Source organism: Haemorhous mexicanus, chromosome 2 (genome assembly GCF_027477595.1).
Source record: "Haemorhous mexicanus isolate bHaeMex1 chromosome 2, bHaeMex1.pri, whole genome shotgun sequence".
Taxonomy (NCBI): Eukaryota; Metazoa; Chordata; class Aves; order Passeriformes; family Fringillidae; genus Haemorhous; species Haemorhous mexicanus.
The window spans coordinates 82474277-82492917 of record NC_082342.1 but is presented as its reverse complement, the minus strand read 5'-3'; the positions used below and the strand labels follow the sequence as shown (position 1 = coordinate 82492917).

The window sequence follows — 18641 nt, the reverse complement described above, 5'->3', positions numbered from 1 at the left end:
GGTCAAGAACCACACTGTTATTTAAGACAGTATTTACATATGGGTATGATTTCTGGAGTCTGCATACAGGTTAAACTCATATGATCAAACTTCATATCTGCATTGTGCAGCAAAAAAATTTCTTAGTTCTTAAATTTACTGAGCATCCTTTGTCTCATGTTATAAACAGCAGCATTCATTATTACTCTCTCTTTATACAATAATGATCTAATAAAATTATTGTATCTCTTCTACAATCACCTCCACTCTGAACTATTAACTCACTATGTTACACTAGTGTGTAAGTAGTTAAGTAGTCACTTTGGTATTCTCTCATAAGTAAACACATGATGGCAGCTGCTTATCCTGCTGTCCTTTTCTGGTTTTGGGCTATTCTTTTTGAGACGGGCTCCTGATACGACACACCAGATGTCTTGGGATCAGAGGTATAGAGGCCCAAGGTTAAGAGCCACCCAGATTGCAAGGCTCAAAGAAAAAGCAAGTCAGCAAGCCTAGACCTAAGGGATGACATTGCAGTCCACAACTTCCTCACTGGGGCAAGAGGAAGGGCAGGCGTTGATTTCTTCTCTCTGGTGACCAGTGATGGGACCAAAAGGAATGGCCTTAAGTTGGGTCAGGAAAGGTTTTGGCTGGATATTAGAAAAAGGTTCTTCCCCTGAGGGTGGTTGGGTACTGGAACAGGCTCCCCAGGGAAGCGGCCACAGCACCAGCCTGCCAGAGCTCAAGAAATATTTTGACAATGCTCTCAGGCACATGGTGTGACTCTTGGGGTGCCCTGTGATAAGGCAGGAGTAGAGTCGACAATCATTGTGGGTCCCTTCCAACTCAGCTTATTCTGTAATTAAGCACTCTGCTGTCAAATCTGTATCAGTGTTAATGTCATCCGAGAAATGTTTGAGCAGATGAAGAAAATAAAAAGCTATATCCTGAACTTCTCACTTCAGCATATCAGACAAGTAAACCTTTCATATTTTCGAAATCACAAATGTAGTGTGACCCATTTCTTACTGTTTTGAAGGACTATGGTAATAAGATTCTTCTAAGAAGAAATAATTCCGAGGATGCACTATGCCCTAAATGAGTCAAAAACATATTTTTGCAATATTTCCATCCTGGTGCTTGTAGAGCAGAAAAATTCTTCAAACTAACTTACTTCATCTTGTAATGACTCTTCAACTTGCTCATCATAGTCTTCATCTTGTCTTTTCACTAAATTAAAAGAAAAAAATTAAACCACTGCCTTTCTATAAGTGCGTAAGAAGCCTGTGAAAGGGAAAAATTATGCAGAAACAAATTTAGAAAACAGGAAACAGTAGCTGAAGATGCAACAGGAATTTTCCATTTTTAAGAAGTTTCAAAAACTTTCACAGAAAAGGAAGAAGTACAGGATAGTCCAGTTCAAGAATGTGTAAAAATTGACATGAAATAAAAACAAACACACCAGCTTGTCCACAAAGACAACACAAGAAAAGTGCTTAGAAACTAAAAACTACTATTGCTTTGAGGAAACTGCAGACTTCAGATGAAAAAAGCCCATGGAAATGATAACACCATAGTTGTGCACTGTCTTTCAAGTAAATCTGTCCATTAACTTTTGATTAAACTACAGTATTGCTGAAAATGATGCCATCTTCATCCTCCAAGAGCTTACAAATACAACTCCTGGATTCTGTTGGTTCACAGTCCAATTACTTTACATAAATATACAAATCAATGAAATCGAAACTTTTTTTTCCTTTGTGTTCAGAAATAATTGGAAATTTTGCTTTAAAGAACAGCCACATCCCATGTTAACAGGATTTGTGTTAACTTACCCTGTCTTAATTCTTGATTTTTAAAGTGCTCTTCTAGTTTTTCTTTCAGTATTCCTCCAAGTTCTTCAAAGTGTTCGTTGTTAAGGCATCCATCTCCCATTACCTCAATGCACTTGTGAAACAAAACAACCAGTTTTTCGGCTTTAAAATTTAACATGAGCAGTCTTAATGAAATCTAAGCATACAAAGAATATTAATACATGCTCTGGATCACTAGCAGGAATAATATTAGAAGAACAGTCACACTGTAATCAATGCTCAAATTATACAAGTAAGGCACAGTACCACTGTACATTTCATACCAGTAATTTCAGTTGCTCATGGTTAAAATGAAAAATTTTGGTAACTGCTTTAGGTTAATACTTTGGTATTCTTGCCAAAAAAATACAGCTTTTTTCCATCAGCTGTAACAACATTTATAGTCACAAAAAATTTCCTGTAGAGAAAGCCTTGCATTTATTTGAGCCATTTAAAGGAACACCAAACACGTCCCTTCTTATTTCAAAAAGCTACAAACAGTAATGCCACGAAATTTGTAAGAACGTTACCTTTGCAAAAGAATGCATTATTTCTGAGAGGACATCAGACTCTGGCTCTGTCCCAATGGCTTTGATGAGAGCATCACACATGAAGTGCCACATCTGCGTGAGGTACTCCGGCCCACGAACTCTGGCACATTCAAGCAGGAGGGGCATCGACTCTGCGGCTGCCACTCGGACACGTGCCATTATTAAGGAAATACAGCAGTCAACACCAACAAAGTGCTTAGAATTTAAGATCCCACCATGATGAAATTCTTGATTTTCTACCTGAAACACATTTCATTACAACCCATGCATTTGATTTCTTAATTATATATAGATTAAATCACAGGAAAATTACACTGTCTGATCTTTAGAGTAGTTTCAAGCCTGTTTCAGGCCATGACAGAAAAGCTGTTCAAGTTCTCTTCTGCTTTGTTACACAAACATTGCTTTTTCTACCGATTGCTTATTTAAAAAGAAACTAGGGGGGAAAGTAGGAATACATTGCCTAAAATAGGATGTGTAAACCAACATTCTCTGAAACCATTTCTGCGATAAGTCACAGGCTGTTTTAACACTAACACTTTCAATTTATTTAGGAAAACAGCAAGCACAATCTTGATTCTAAGTTTCCATTTTCATAGTGGTATTTGTTAATAGGATATCATCATGGAAATAGAATTTCAACAATGGAACCATCAGCTTTACAACTTGCTCCGTGTATTCCACAAATCCTTCTTTCAGCTCTTTTGCATAGCAAACCTGAAAAATAGAGCACATATATGCCTCTTTTAAGGGATAATACTTATATTTTTCAACTATGTAAAGGTGAGAGGGAGATTGTTAAAAGTGCAAGGGTTTTTTTAGTTTATTTAAAAAAACGTGTAATAATCCATTTCCCTTTCCCTCAGGTGTGGTAATTTGAGAAACCCTGATAGCAGCATGAGTTCTCACTCTTAGGGCATGCATGTATTTTTCAAACCAAATCCAAAACAGCAATATTTGCAAAAATGAACTACTTTTTAACGTATCCAATTCCTTAAGTTTTGCTAACAAAGGAAAACCATCTGTTCATTTAAAAACTGTATGCTCCTAAGTAAATAAACTGTTTTTAATCAAGTAAACCTCACAAAACTAAGTGTTGTAATCCAAACTAAGCGGTATCACCCAAAACACTCTTTCAAGTGAGACAAAAACGAATATTTTAGTTACAGATTTTGGCTTCAGACTTGACTGACCAGAAACACACAGATCACCAAAACCATTTTATTACTCACCAGCATTTGGCATGCAGTTGCTTTTTCTTCAAGGCCTGCAGTTTTAATTCCAAAACTCTGCTGATCACCTATGCTTACAAATTCCCAACCATCATCATCGCTCATATTCTCCATATCTTGTGCTGTTATAGAGAAGGAAGGAAAAATAATTTAAAAATGCTACAAAATCATTTATTTCAGCATACTTTTCAAGCAAAACATCATCTTAGACTTACTGTCTAAAAGAGCTACTTCAGGTTTAATGGATGCGGTCTTCATTAAAGGTCCCATGACAACAGGAAGGTACTGCTGAAATTCCTTTCCAAGAATTTTACACATTCTGGCCCATGCAGAGATCATGTAAGAAATCTAGAAAAGAGAAGGCAGAATTTTCATGTCCCACATTTTATTTTAATGCATACTTAAAAGTAAGGCATAAAAGAAATGCATTACACAATAGAACTTTTGAAAATAATTTGTCAGCAGTCCATAAAGCTTATTTCAAAGAGAAGTAATCCAATATGCAATCCACATAAAAATGCATCATCAAAAGACATCTCAAGTCTAGCAAAACCTTGACAGCACCTCCAATCAAAGTCGCTATACATATAAAAATGTGACAATATAAGATTCATGATTACATTGCAAGTGCCTGTTCTAAAAAATAATATTTTTTTCTGAAATATTTCCCAGATTTAAACAATACTACCAAGCCACATTCCTGAAAATGGTAAAATAGAGCAAAAAGTAAAAACGGGTGCAGTACTATGTTTTCAGAGTATTTGTTTTCAAATATACTAGTTAAAATAGCTCTCTGCTCATTAGAACAGCTGTTTAACAAGTCTTGTTGATCTATTTATAAGAAGGTGACAGCAAGCTCAAATTTCTTCTGCAAATATAGGTCCTGGAAGTCTCATTTCCTGACCACACTTCTGTGAAAGATTCTAGGGCCATCTCAATGTCAAGTTTTGTAACACAGGCTGGACAATTAGCCTGAAAGGCCAGGGAGGGAGCAGAAACATCATGTACACAAGGAATGTTTTTAATACCAACAAGCTGTAAAGACACAATTTCAACATACCTGTGGATCATCATCTTCTAGATCACTGAAGTCTGTTTGTGTCTTCAATAATAGCTGCATAACATCTGATGCATCCTGCATAAACTAGATACAGGAAACAACTATGTTTTTAAAGGCAAATTAACATGCTACTTTCTCAGAGACTTAAATGCTCCCTTAAATTAAACTTTTTCAGGCATCTGCATACAAAACTAAGTTCCCTTTGAACTGCATACATTTTGCCCCTGACACTGCCTAAATGTGATGCTGCATCATTTTTCTTAAGACAAAAAAACAACTCAAAGGAAGAAAAAATTCTTGCTTTCAACATTTTTCAGTGTGACAAAATTTACTTAAGCTACAAAAAGATTCTATTGCAAATTTGTGAACCTAAGCAACACAGTCACCTCAGAAATGGAAACAAAGACAAGCACAGAAATCAGCAACAATATAGCTGTATGTTTAACAAGTGGTTATATTAATTCAGTGCTAATACCACAAAAAAATGAAGGCATTAAAAAGTGTATTTAGACCATTATATAAAATCTAAGCTTACCTTTTCTTTGCCAACAGCAAGACCAATTAGACTGATGCATTCAATAGTCTTTCCTCGCAAAAGTCTCAATTCCTTCTGAACAGCATTTTCAACAATGTGTTTTAAGGAGGGCATAAATAAATCATAGTAGGGAACAAACTTCTCCTCCACTGTATCTGCAACTGATGCGATTGAAGTCACAACTTGCTCCAGAACTAGCTTAGTGCCTTTCTGTATCAACTTGGAAAGAAGAAGAATAAAGTGTTATATTTTAAAAGCACATATTTTACTTAAAAGAATGCCAAATGTAAAAATCTGCTTTTGTACATATACTAATTCTCGTCAGTTTAGACCAACATCTGGCTCATTTCTAAGGTCTTAGTTCAGCTATACTTATTCTGCTTACGTGACAAGGTTACCCTCCATCAAACAATTTGTTCAGTGTATTATACCTCTTGCAATTTTATCACCATAATGGAATGAAGATGCTTCACTAGATTATCCAAATATGGAATAAGCAGTGACTTGGGACAATCTTCAGTGAAGTTTATGAGTGCTGCAGCTGCATGGGCTTGAACACGCTGGCTGCCTTGATCCTCCATGGTTTGTAGAAGAGCTCCTATCACCTGAAAAAGAAATATTCCTTTTTCAGACAACAAATTTCTGAAGGGGACATAATTTTACCACATTTCATACCTACCACTCTACTACTTGCCTTCTCATGAAATTTCTTTTGAAATCCGGGTGCAAAGTCAGTAGCCATTTGTCCAACAGCGTTACAAGCGGCATATCTTACTCTGGGATGCTGAAAAAGTATTTCCCTCAGACAGTTAACATGCAGTCACAGGAGCAGAAATGAAAACATTTTGAAATAATTACTAGAACAATACTCACAGGATCCTGAAGGAATAGCAAAACAAAATTAACTATTTCATTTAAAATTCCCTCCATCTGTTGGTGGCAACCTTCTCCAATGGCAGAGAGTGCCATCAAGCCAGCATGCCTGTACTTCCAGTCAGCTACAGAAGAGTAAAAATGAAGTGTTACTCATTTTGGAAACTACCAAGAACCACAAAGATGAATCACCTTATCTTTGCAGGGGCTGGGGGACACAGGAGGAGGCAGAGTGAAGAACAGGAGATGGAAGGGAAGTTAATGCATCTACTTGATTTGTTAAATACTTTTGTGTTTTCCTCATACATACTTCCAGAGATGCACAAAAAATTGAGTGTCTAATCCAGGCCAAATCCAGACCTAGAAAAAAGAATTCTTAACTGCTGATATAAGTACATACATAGTACTAAGACCTGGAAACCGCATTTTTAATTAAATGAGCTGACCAGGCAAACATCAGGACAGAATTTTTAGTATTTTTATTTCCCTCTCCCCCATCTTTTTTCTGTTTTAGTATCATCAGAAAAGCCCATACCTTCCTCAAGAAAAAGGTCTAATGACTCAAACAATATCTGAATTTAAAGCAAATAAATGACTGTTATTAAACTTTTCAGCAGTCTTCTCAAGGCTGTAGGAACAGCAGTAAGTTTACAACTTATGATGTAAACTTTCCCCACCTCCAAGCCGTATTAGCTTATTTGGGTACCATTAAAATTAATCTTCTATGCCCCTCTCTCTTTTTTTTTTTTTTTGCACAACATATGATAAATTCAGATTTCTTTTTTACAAAAACCTTTCTCTGTGCTAGAAATCATTGGGATTACAGAACAGAAAACCAAAGGAATAAACAGGTTTACCAAATGACCTGTGAGAAAGGCATGCTACAGAACTTATCTCCCAAAATAGTGCAATATTTCGTTATTGCTAATAACAAATTACATTCCTGGAATGAAGAACATCACAGCTCAGAGCAGTAGAATCCTGACACTCAAGCTTCTGTCAGACAAGCACGCAATCAAGTATCATCTTGACAGAAGGCACAACAGAAAAGCAGCAGTTTATTTTGCGCTATTTCAGTTCATTAGATGTTCCTAGTTAAGCCTACACCTCATGACTCCCACTGCATTACTGTTAGCAAGTATTCCAAACTCAAAATCAATGAATCTACAAAACGAAACACAATCTTCTTTGGACCATCTGGCCACCCAATTGAAATTCCAAAGTCCTAAATTATTATTTCAATAAATAATTGTAAGAAAGAGAGGATAGGAGAAAGAAAAGTTTGACTTCTGAGAGTACTGTCAACATTTTAATCTACGTGTCTTCATCTTTCCTCCGTCCCTACCAGTGAGAGCTTCCAATCCAAACAACACCTTCTGCATTTCCCTTCTCCAAAGAGTATTAATGGTTATGGACTGCTCTGACCCACAAGGGAACAAGCATCAGGCATGAATTGCATGACCTCCCCTTTAACAGGAGTCAGGCCTTCAGTGATTATTAGACTCCACACTTCTCTGAATGTACTACAAAATTAGCTAGCTGCCAGCCTAGAAGCTACCAACACTGAGTCAGGTTAGCTCATTTCATTAATAAAACTTTGTTTACAGAAAAAACTTTAATTCCAAACAGACTTTGTAAGTGTTCACACAAAGCAGGTGCTACCTTGTGTAGCCCTCTGTTCCATACCCAAAATGCTAACAGCCTGTTCTGGACTGGGTTTTAAACCAAGAAGGCAGAAATAGTACCCAGAACTTCAGTGTTATCTTCTACTCCAAAGGCTCAAAATACAGGTCAAGTGAAAGCGCGTGAAAGCAACGCACAGTATTTTTTTGTAACGTTGGCTGAGCTGGCATTACAGGTATTTCAAGAGGAAAAGAAGCATACAAAACAACCGATAAGAATATACACAAACACCTCATGAAACAAGTATTAAAATCAGCATACCAAATAGACAGACAGCCTACCAATGACCTCCGTCCATCAAATTCCAGGGGGAAAAAACCAACAAGTTTTCCTCTACTAATGGTAACATACTAAAATTTCACTTAAATGCAGCACTTCTGAAGAAGCAAAAACATTGAGCTACAGAAAAACAGGTGGCACTTTAGACAAACTTAAGGTACTGTGAGGGTCTGTTAACAGATTTAGAGAGAATATTCTGAAATAGAAAACCTCAACTCTTCCCTTATTTTTATGTAATTCCCAGTGTTTAAAAAAAAAATTGGTTTTATGACATTTCTGCTCAGCTGTCCATGTACCAGAAAAAAATGTTGTAATGCACTCTATGTAAGTTTATTAAATCAGGCCAAGAGAAAGCATAAACTTTCAAGTTCACAGCATTTACAGTTTTTGCTGCTGACATCAAAAGTGAAAATGTATAATAACAAATCAAGTAGCTAAACAAAAAGACTTAAGAGGTATTGAAGTTCCTGGAAAGCATAGAATTGTTAAAAAACAGCAAAATAAAATGCAGTTACTTACGATTCTGAAGCATTTGCATAATATGTTCTTTAATCATAGGCAAAACAAGTTTCCCTCCAAGGCCACATGCCATCCTGTCCAGCGCACTCTCACCAGCCACCGCATTGCTAAATATTGATTACACAAATATCAGTGGTCTGAGATCTACAATAAAACAAGCAGTCCAACAGAGAGCTCTTCCCTGCAGTTCTAGTCTTCAAAATTTGCCATCTGAAAACATGAGCCTCTTTAAGTAAATGAACCATATCCACATCTAAAAACACACACACCAGCCACAAAATAGTTATTTACTATTCACTGAAACATTTGTTATCTGCAGGCCACTGATTAAGTCTACCACCAAAGAAACTTGAGTCTTACTAGCACTAGGTCCAAAACAGAGTGAACTTCACAGCAGTTACAGACACCCAGGAAGCTGAAACTAAATTTGCAATGGATGAAGCAATAATATTGGCCATTGTCTTTTTGTCACGAGAACATAAACCAGTTCAGACTTGCTATGATTCAGGTGAACCAGCAGAATTCAAACTTTGGCACAAAAGAGACTTTTCTTGGATGGCTGTACTCAGCAGCATGGTCTCTTGTCAATGACTAGGGCAGAAAACATCCAGTCCAGGTGAGGAATTTGTGACTCTTGGCCAGTTACAGAAATTAGAATAGCCCAACATTATCTATGCAAAGTGATTTGTTCCACCCAATGGAATTATTCCCTATAAAAAAGCAAGAAAGTTTCCAGGACACAGATAACTACTGTTACAGTCAGGATATGGCTGGGAGTGTGGTAACTCAAGGTTATTACAGTCCATCCTGGACACCCATGATGATGAAAAAGCTGAGTAATGGTTCACAAAGGTCAAATCTCCCCCTTCTTTAAAGTTTCAATCAGTTGGGCCAGAAGCAGTCTTCAAATTACTATGCTTGAATCCTCAAGTCTTATTACAAACCATTAATAATCTAGAAATTCACATGTTGTGAACAAAGGTGATTGTGAAAAGATATTGACAGCATTGTATTTGTTCCTCAGATTGGTCATGTTCAAATAAACAGACACATCACCAGCATGACAATGAAGCATGGGCACACAGGGTTAAACTGGAGCAAACTCACTGAAGTTAACAGAAGCTTTCACCTGAAATTTCATTCCTTGAGCTTTCTTCCCACCATTAATTCACACATTCAGTTTAAAGAAATAAAGACAGTTTATCTCGGAAAAATGACCACACATCTCCCTCTAATCTTTGCAAGGCTTTTGCCAAGAAAAGAGGAAGTCAGATTACTCTTTTCCTCCTTTAGAATTTCACTCCTTAATGAAGCTGGAGCAACAAAAAACTGGAAATGCTAAAGTATTCCCTGCTCCTTTTGTGCGGGCTGACTCATATCCCCATTCATCAGATCTGACCACACCCTAACTAGGGCGCAGCCCAACGATCATTAGCCTGCTTCTAGGTCTCCATAAAAATTTCAGTTCTCTTAGGAAGCTACAAAGACTCAAACACCAGGAGACATTAGCATGCACATCAGCCACAGAGCTTTCCACAAAGGTGAGCTTCAAAGGTGGGAAGCACATAGCAGCACCAGGAGTGACCCTTCTAAAAGAAAAACTGCCCTCACACACCCGATCACCAGAGACCAGCTCATGTGCAGTAGCTTGTGTCTAAGCCTCAAGCTCTCCTATTACTTCGATAGCCAAAGGAGCTCTTTCAGGCTAAGGCTGTTGAGAAAAACTTGTTTTCTGATCTGTGCTCACTCTACTTGTGACTTCTAACAAAGAAAAGGAAAATTTTCATTACAAAATCCAGAGGCAGCTAAGCTGTATTTAGAAGAACAAAGTTACTCTGCTGACAATAGAAAGAAAATGGCATGCCTCAAGTGCATGATTCAGCATACTTACTAAGCTGCCTAAAGCAAGCCATCTGAATAAACTTCCACACCCTGAAAGGCTTGATAAGGATATGAACTTGAATATTCTATTCCCCCTTGAAATTTTATTGACTGAAAAGATTCAAATACTTAACAAACCTGAATGTAGTGGTGGTGTCTGACACCTGTATAGCAAAATTTCAGCACTCAGGAAACAGGTTAAAAGGGTATGGTCTACTATGTGAGGGAGAGAAGAAAGGACAGCTCACTTTCAATTTCATAATCAAAGAGAACTAAAAAGATTATTTCAAGTAAGGCAAAGATTAAACGGATTATTCCATAAATTCCTATGCATCAGTTCTACAGGTGTCTTTACATGCCTGCTATCTATTATAAGTTGCTTTACAGCTCAGGGTAAACGAACATCTCTTCTATTGTCTAATTTCCTATGAAGATCTCTAAGTGTTTTGAGATAAATTGTCTCAAAACACTAATTACATCTGAGTCTGGATGAGCCAGGTATGTCAAAGAAGTGTCTAGACTGGTAAATGAACATCCATGTCTTTATAGAAGCACGGAGATAGTTACCTCCTACACCTATTTCTGCTTTCTTCCACTTCACTCTAACAGTAGCTGGACAAAAGCAAATGCAACAGGATGCTGTATGCAAAACCACTATTTTAGTAAAAAGTTGAAGCAAGCTACAAAGCATGTAGGAATAAGCAAATCCAAATGACTGGACATCTTTAGATCCTTCTTGCCTAACACACAAGAAGATAATCTATTGCTATCCATACCAAGGGATGTAAAATAATAGCAAAATTGTAGTATTTTTGGACTAGGTGAAATCCAGCAAGGAACTCTGCCATGCATGATGACATCCTTCCAAAGTCATCTTTTTTCAAAAACAACACATTTTCAAGGGCACAGATACAGAAAAACACAAAGACATTGGTTGTGGATAATTAAACAGGTCAATATGCTTCAACATGGCTTCCAGCTTTCAGGATTAGCCCTCAAATAGGGGATTAGGAGGCACTGACTTCTGAACTGAGTAATATAAATGACAAGAAAAAACAAAAGCTAAAGGCTTTGAAAAGCTACAACAGTACAAAACAGCAAACATGGGGACATGCAACTTGTCCAATTACAGCAAATATGAAAACTGAAATAATTTACTTCCTTGCTGAACACTGCCTAAGTAACCTACATATAAACTGCTCATGACTGAAGGAACAGAATTACAATAATTATTTGAATAAAGAAAAGTAATGCACTACAGGCATTTGCATTCTGCACTTCAAATGTGCCTTTAGTCACAGCCTTGATAACACATTGAAACAACTGGTTTCATAATTACCTGTCAAAATCATCATCAGCAAGTTCATCTGCATTTGCCCAATCTTCATCTTCTTCCAAGTCAACCATCATTGCTAACATCTGAGGAACTGAAAAAAAAAACCAGTTTTAAACTCAGTCTGATTTCTTAAAATAGATTCTCAAATAAAAAGTATGAATTTCAAGTTCTCGTTTCAAAAATTTTCAAAAAAAACCAGCTTTTCTTCCAGTAGCAGATGTCAGGTGTGTCAAACTGCATTAACCAATAATCCAGAACTGATTGTCACAGAAGTATTTCCAGAACATTCAAACTGAGAGTAAAAAAATCTTATGTATAACTTACCAAGACTCAAAATTTTTTAGAAGATCATAACAATTATAAAAAGCAAATTCCTTAATAAAGTCTATATTCTTGAAAGAGTTAAAAACAATATTCTATGACTTTAGAGCTCTGATATAATTCCTTAATTTTTCTGAAACTCTGACATCATCCTTTGAACATTTACTAATGAAAGAGACTATTAATTAAGATTGAACCCTTAGTTTTAACATAATAAGTTTTGTTATCTATTTATATAGCGGTCACTTACCATAAAGCTTTTCTCTTACAATGAGGCCATGGTTTAGAATTTGAGATTTCCTTTTTCCCACCTAATGCAAAATTTTCTTTTGTAGAATGAACATATCTTGCACATTATAATCCACCAGTTTTCTTCTTCTACCCCTGTAGACTGTCCATTCTTCTCATTCTAAGTCTTTATAGAGACTACTACAAAACCTCTATCACAGCATTAAACTACTATGCAATAAGCATTAGGTAGTCTTACCACTTCTCACAGGAGGAGAAGTTTGTCTGCTCTAAGTCTACCTGTTGCTGTGCCCTTCAGAAGCACAAGAGGTGAAAAGTCTACCTTATACTTCCAAAGCAAAGTAAGGGGCTCTTAAGCACTTAACTCTGTACTACATACCAATCACTCAGAGCAATTGTTTGAATTTAGTATCATTTATGCAACAAAGTCTCACTTTGACCTGGAAACAAAAGGTTTCAGTCAAATACTCAACCTTTGACCTTTAACAATCTTTTTAGCACAGCCTACCACACATCTTGAAGACAGCTACCACAGGTAACTGCCCTTTACAGCAACCTACGTGAAAAACGAGTAGGCAACTAGTAACTGCTCATGCTGCTAATGAGATTTACTGGAACTGATCAAGCATACTGCAACTGCTGAATTTCACAATACACCTACACTATTGTAATCTAACACACAGAAAACGCCCTAAGCAAACTCACCACCACATATCTGGACAGATGAGAAACTACTGGTCAACTGATGACAGAAAGAAATATTGCTCACTGATAGCACCGTAGAGTAAGTATCAAAAAAGATCAAATTATGGATTTATTTGCTTGATGTGGGTATGTATTTTCAGATAGAAGATATCCTATGGCTACAAAAACCTCCAGAGGGCTCTTACGTACTATCAAGATAACTTAACAGACACTATGGTCCCCCTAGCATGATGCCCACATGGCAGTTTTATATACACTGATTAGACCTCAAAAACTGCCAAAGTATTGGAGTCCAGAAGATTTTCAGACACAGACACACATAAGTACAGAGATGAGAACCACAGCTTGGCACAACAGCTACGGAATACAGCAGACAATCATCATCTAACATAAATGCTCTGTGGCTCCAAAAAGCCATGTCAATGTTTGCTGCTACTAACAAAAAAGGTTGAGAACTCACTCATCCAACGTGCTCTGGCCATCATTATATCTAGAACCTACAATTTCTTGTTTCTTCCTGATGTCTTGCATGAATGTGGCTGCCAGTAAATGTAATTTCACAAAGTTTAAAAAAAATGTAGAGCATGCATAGAAATTTCAGCATTGTCCCAACAAGCCCTCAAAATTTAATTACTGCTAATATACAGACTCTTACAAACAAGTTAAGCATGAGCCCACTAAGTCTGCTTCTTACCAGAGCAATAAAACTCTCTGCAATCCTGTAAGCTCAAGAAGGGAAATCTTAATCCAAGTGGATTCCTGAGCAGCTAACTGGCACACAGGACACACACTCCTAAACCAGCACTGTGCTCAGTAAAAGCAGCACAAAATGACAATTTTGCCCAAGCCCCAGTTCTGAGTAGTGAGCATCAAGTGATCTAGCAACTTCTCAGTTGAATGAAAACAGAAAGCCTTTTAAACTAAGATACAAAGCCAAGACAAAAGCAGTCCCTTTTTGCTACCTTTTTATCATGCCCTGAACACAACTGCTTTACCAGTTCTGCAAAATAAATGTTTTTCTCCTTAATGATATATTAGTAATAAGACTAATTTTATAATGAATTGCAAATGAAAGGCATTTCTTTCTTTCTATGGTGCTTTATCTTAATAGAAGTATTTCATTCCCAAACAGCAACTAGCAACCCAAAGTAGTACCTTCTAAAGAGATAAGAGGTACCTCTCTCCAGAACAAATAAGAAGCTTGTAATGATGTGGGGTCAGTAAGTGTCAAGTGTTAATAATTCCAATAAACTAGAGGATGGAGTGAAAATAGAGTGTTCTGAAAATTTACAGATTCCAAAATATGTTCTAAAGAATCTCTTCTTTAAAAAACTATTCTACTATCAAACAAAACTTCTCATCAATATTTTTAACACTTAAGCCAAGCAGATCGAGTTTGCAATGTTTTCCAACAGAAGTTTTATAATTTTAGTGTCATCTATATACAACTTTCCTCATGCTGAGCACACAGAAAAATTGTAGTATTTTTGAGCTGAGCACATAGCAAAAGTTACCTTTTATTCAAGTTTCAGAAAACAAGCAAGAATTTAGACAAACACAAGTATGACAGGGAGAGAAAAGCAGGCTACACTGCTGTGCCAGGGCCCTGATCTAGTCAAAGAAAAGGTTTAAAAGGCAAAGAAACACCAGTGCAAACAGCACTGATGCTAGAGCTGCCCAGAAGACATTTATTTTTAGCATTTCAAATAATGATGCATGATTTTAAAAGTGCCTCTTCAAAGACTTTACTACCCACATGTTAAATAGACTAAATAGATTATTTCTATGCATTTACTAGCATCTAACTTTTTTAATCCAGAGCTTTAACTCACCACTGATGCTCAACATGCATGCTGAATTCCTTCACTCTTGACTTGCCAGCACCACAGAGTATCTGGCCTACATACCAAACTCCAAACGTACAACTTGAGGACTAAATGCTGTTTTTTTTGTTACAGTAAAATTTTCCAAAGCCAGGCAAAAAGCAAGCAAGTAGAGTTTTCCTTGGAAACATCTAATAAAAGCCCACTGTATTTTTATTCAAATTTTTGGTGCTGCATAGGCATAGATCAATTTATGAAGAGTCATAATAGGAAGGGGGTTACTCCATTAGGTAACACTGAACTGAGTTTTCTTAAGTTATGAGCAGAAGCAAACTCTCACTTAGATGTGGTTTTGCCACTGACCAACAGCAAAGTCAATTTAACACTGTAAAAGAAGACTGTTTCAACAAAGAAAATGAGGAAAATACTTACTGGCTTGTGCAATAATATTTGTATGCCTCCTCAGCATAGCAGCAGCAGTTTCTGACAAGGCCACAATTACTTCGAGTGCCAACTGACGCTGCATGTTACTGAGACTGGCATCTGCACACAGCTACAACCCAAAAGATCAGAGCAAATGGTTAGAACAGAGGTCTTGGGATGGAAACAGTGATTCTTAAAAAAACATTCCTAGCTTTACCTTCAGAGTTAGCTGCAAAGTAGCTTCTAAATGTGGTCGTAAATATTTGGGAACAGAATCTGCAATTTCTACAAGGGATTTCAGAACAGAATCATCATTTTGGTAGCACGAATCATTTAGAGCCTATAAAAAGATAAGATGGAGATAAAATTAAATAAAAACAAACCACATTATGAATAGGACCACTGTTATAGAAGAAATTTCATTAATTGTACTCTTATTTCTCTGAACAGTCTCATTTAGTATTAGTAGCTAAGCAGCCAAAGCTTGAGGCCACAAGAACTGACTAGGGTAAACTTTTTGTTAAAACTAATGCTTCTAACAATGAACTAGCTGATTCCAGCAGATACAAGCTTAATGAAGAAGATAAGAATCAAGCAGACAATTCCAAGAGAATAAAGTAACTTCATCAGGAGATCAGTCTTGCAACAGTAAAAAAACCAGTGAGAAATCAAGAGACCACCAACCAGAAGTAAGTGGCTGGGGACTGGGCCATCAGCAACACACATACAATTGAGAGACATGGATTGGGGTAGGGGTCCCTCTCTGGAGGCACCAGATCAAGCTGTAACCTGAGAACTAATAGAACACAATCAGAAGCCTTCACTCCAACTTCCAGCAGATCCCAGAGTCAGACCCTGCGATGGTGACCTGTGTGCATAAATCCACAACAGGATACTATGCAGCATCCAAAACTACAAGTTTTCTACAACTAAGTTATGGCTCACAATGTTCAAATTTAACACTGCAGACAATCAGAAAGAATTAAGGTCACATATCAGAGGCTCCAACATGCAAAACCACTGGGTTCTGACAGGAACTTCAAAATCCATTGAAAAGGAAGTAACTCAGCCTGAAAGAAGGAAAATGAGCCTAACTTCCCTTTCGCCTGTTACGTGAGAAAAGTTTTGAATAGCTTATGCTTATAAACACCAGGAACCACAAGATTAAAGAGTTTTTTTCCAGACATCCCTCCAGAGCCACCAAATTAATGCAGACCTTTCAGCCTTCAGTCAAAGACATGGAAAAGAGAAAAAGAAAACAAGCTTTTTGCAACTATCTTTCCTAACCCATATTCACAATCTGAAAAGTAATTTAAAACTTACTTTTAACTGATCAGGGTGATATTTTAGTGCCAAATCAGAGCACTGTTACTTAATGGTGTTAGAATTCAGAAGGAACCAAGCTCCAAAGAAAAAAGTCTTTACACTCTCTTCCGAGATTTTGAAAGGAATTTTCATTAGCAAAGTATTTTATGTCTTCCTAATGTTGAAGTGAGTATTTTATGTCTTTCTAATTTTTGTAAGCGAGTAACTAAATAAGTTTTAACATTTAAGTCTATAATTCAACATTTTTGTTAATGGCCCTTATATAACCCACACTTTCAAAACAGAAGCATCATCTTTTAATACCAGAAACATTCTGGAAAAATCTGGAAAAAAAAAAATCTGTCACGGTTAAGGCCTTTTGGTCTAATAGCTATAACATCCTCTGATTCTCTCAAAGGACAATGTAATATTCACTGGAATTTTCTGCAAAACTGTATTTAATATCAATTGCAACTCTGACAGTTTTCTAAAGCAAGAGTAGTTTTCTGAAGAAAGCAGCTCAAAGTGAAAAGTGAGCCCTAAAAGACAAAAGTACTTTTTTGTAGTATCAAACAACGTCCAAGAAGTCAGTGAAGTTCTATTATCTTTTACCTCCCTTTGCAACAGAAAGCTTTGGGTAAAAGCTTCAACTGTCAGTTTTGAAAGTTCAGCTTCCAGCATAACCATTATAGATTTTGTACTGAAAGGACTGATATGCCAAGTCAGAATTTTATTTTTAGCTTTTTTACCCTGTCAGTGTTTCAACAAAATTAATTTCAACAGGAACAAAAAAAACATCCAACTGTCTCCAAAGGTCACTCACCACTATTCTAACACATTCCTATTTATAAACTCGGATCTTCATATCCATCTTGTGTTACCACAGCCTGAAAATCTAGTTCTTCTTGCAATAAGTACTTTAAAAAGACAGATTTCATAGCACAGCTCTGTGCTCTGTATTAGCAAAAGAAAGCTTGAAAATGCGAGCCAAGGGCAGGTGTTGTTACAGTGTCTAAATAGTGTAAGAGTAGCATTGAAAGTTATAGCACACAGAGTGAGCTATCAGCCCGAAATCTCAAACCCACATACTGTTTAAGTGCCACACATAAGACAAATGGTATGACCACCCCAAACCCTGCCTCGCCCCCACTTACACAGTAGTACTGTGTAGCCAAGGTCCTCTCAGGCAGTTACAACTTTTTAACAACAAAATTGTTATTGACAAGGCATGGACAGGGACTAAACAACAAATAGAGACCTCAATATCAAAAAACTTATACACACTACAGGCCATTTTCAAGTTCAGATGATCTGGATAAATTCCTCTCAGTTTGCATTTAAGATCAAGCAGAATTCCATCAGTTGCAGATGCCAGTAGATTTGGCAAAATTTTTCTTCAGCTTGCCACAAAGCACAAGCAGTTTACAGCTCACACTGTCAACAAGAACCTGCTGTTCTGACTGTACTGAGAAGTCTGTCTTTAATGTAAATTTAGCCTAATTTAAAATCACCAGAAGTTCACTTCCTGCGTTATCATATGTACTTAGTTGCTTCCACCGTTTCTTGATATAGAAAGGTAAGTGTACTGTGAATACCTTAGACTAGAATTTCAACTTTTGCTCAAATTCATCCACCCAAGAATTCTAATCTAGCCTCTGAAATTACATGAAGCTTAAAATGGCATTTTATTTGCAATTTCCTAATTTACCAAACAATAAATATCATTTCTACAGACTTTTGTTCTCAGTCTGAGAATCTATGTTCAGAATAATTTTATGCTTTCCTCTAAAGACAAGAGACACAGGATATCACAAGTCCATGAATTCCCCAATTACAGATTACTTCAAATCTCAGGGTAGCCCATATTTGTATTTCAATATCATGGTTAATTTAAAAGCTGTATGATTTTGACCTATATACCCTACAAAGAATTTTAACTCATTTATCTCTGTAACACTGTCTATGTTGATCAGCACTGAGCTATTTTCCTTAAAACCTTATCAAATATCCTCTATTTGCAAAATTCCTTATCAG

The 18641-nt window shown here is 36.7% G+C and overlaps 1 protein-coding gene across 1 annotated transcript in view; it reads right to left on the bottom strand.

Moving 5' to 3' along the window:
• Positions 1-18641, bottom strand: part of IPO5 (importin 5) — a 41528-nt gene that overhangs the window by 10011 nt on the left and 12876 nt on the right. Inside the window, exons 7-21 of the mRNA XM_059839259.1 lie at positions 15520-15642; positions 15312-15432; positions 11785-11872; positions 8565-8671; positions 6084-6208; positions 5905-5994; positions 5642-5815; positions 5211-5429; positions 4676-4759; positions 3831-3963; positions 3616-3737; positions 3004-3100; positions 2363-2535; positions 1815-1926; positions 1154-1209 (exon numbers count right to left, since the gene is read on the bottom strand). Coding sequence (XP_059695242.1) covers positions 1154-1209; positions 1815-1926; positions 2363-2535; positions 3004-3100; positions 3616-3737; positions 3831-3963; positions 4676-4759; positions 5211-5429; positions 5642-5815; positions 5905-5994; positions 6084-6208; positions 8565-8671; positions 11785-11872; positions 15312-15432; positions 15520-15642 — 1824 coding nt within the window. The remainder of the gene's footprint in view (positions 1-1153; positions 1210-1814; positions 1927-2362; positions 2536-3003; positions 3101-3615; positions 3738-3830; positions 3964-4675; positions 4760-5210; positions 5430-5641; positions 5816-5904; positions 5995-6083; positions 6209-8564; positions 8672-11784; positions 11873-15311; positions 15433-15519; positions 15643-18641) is intronic.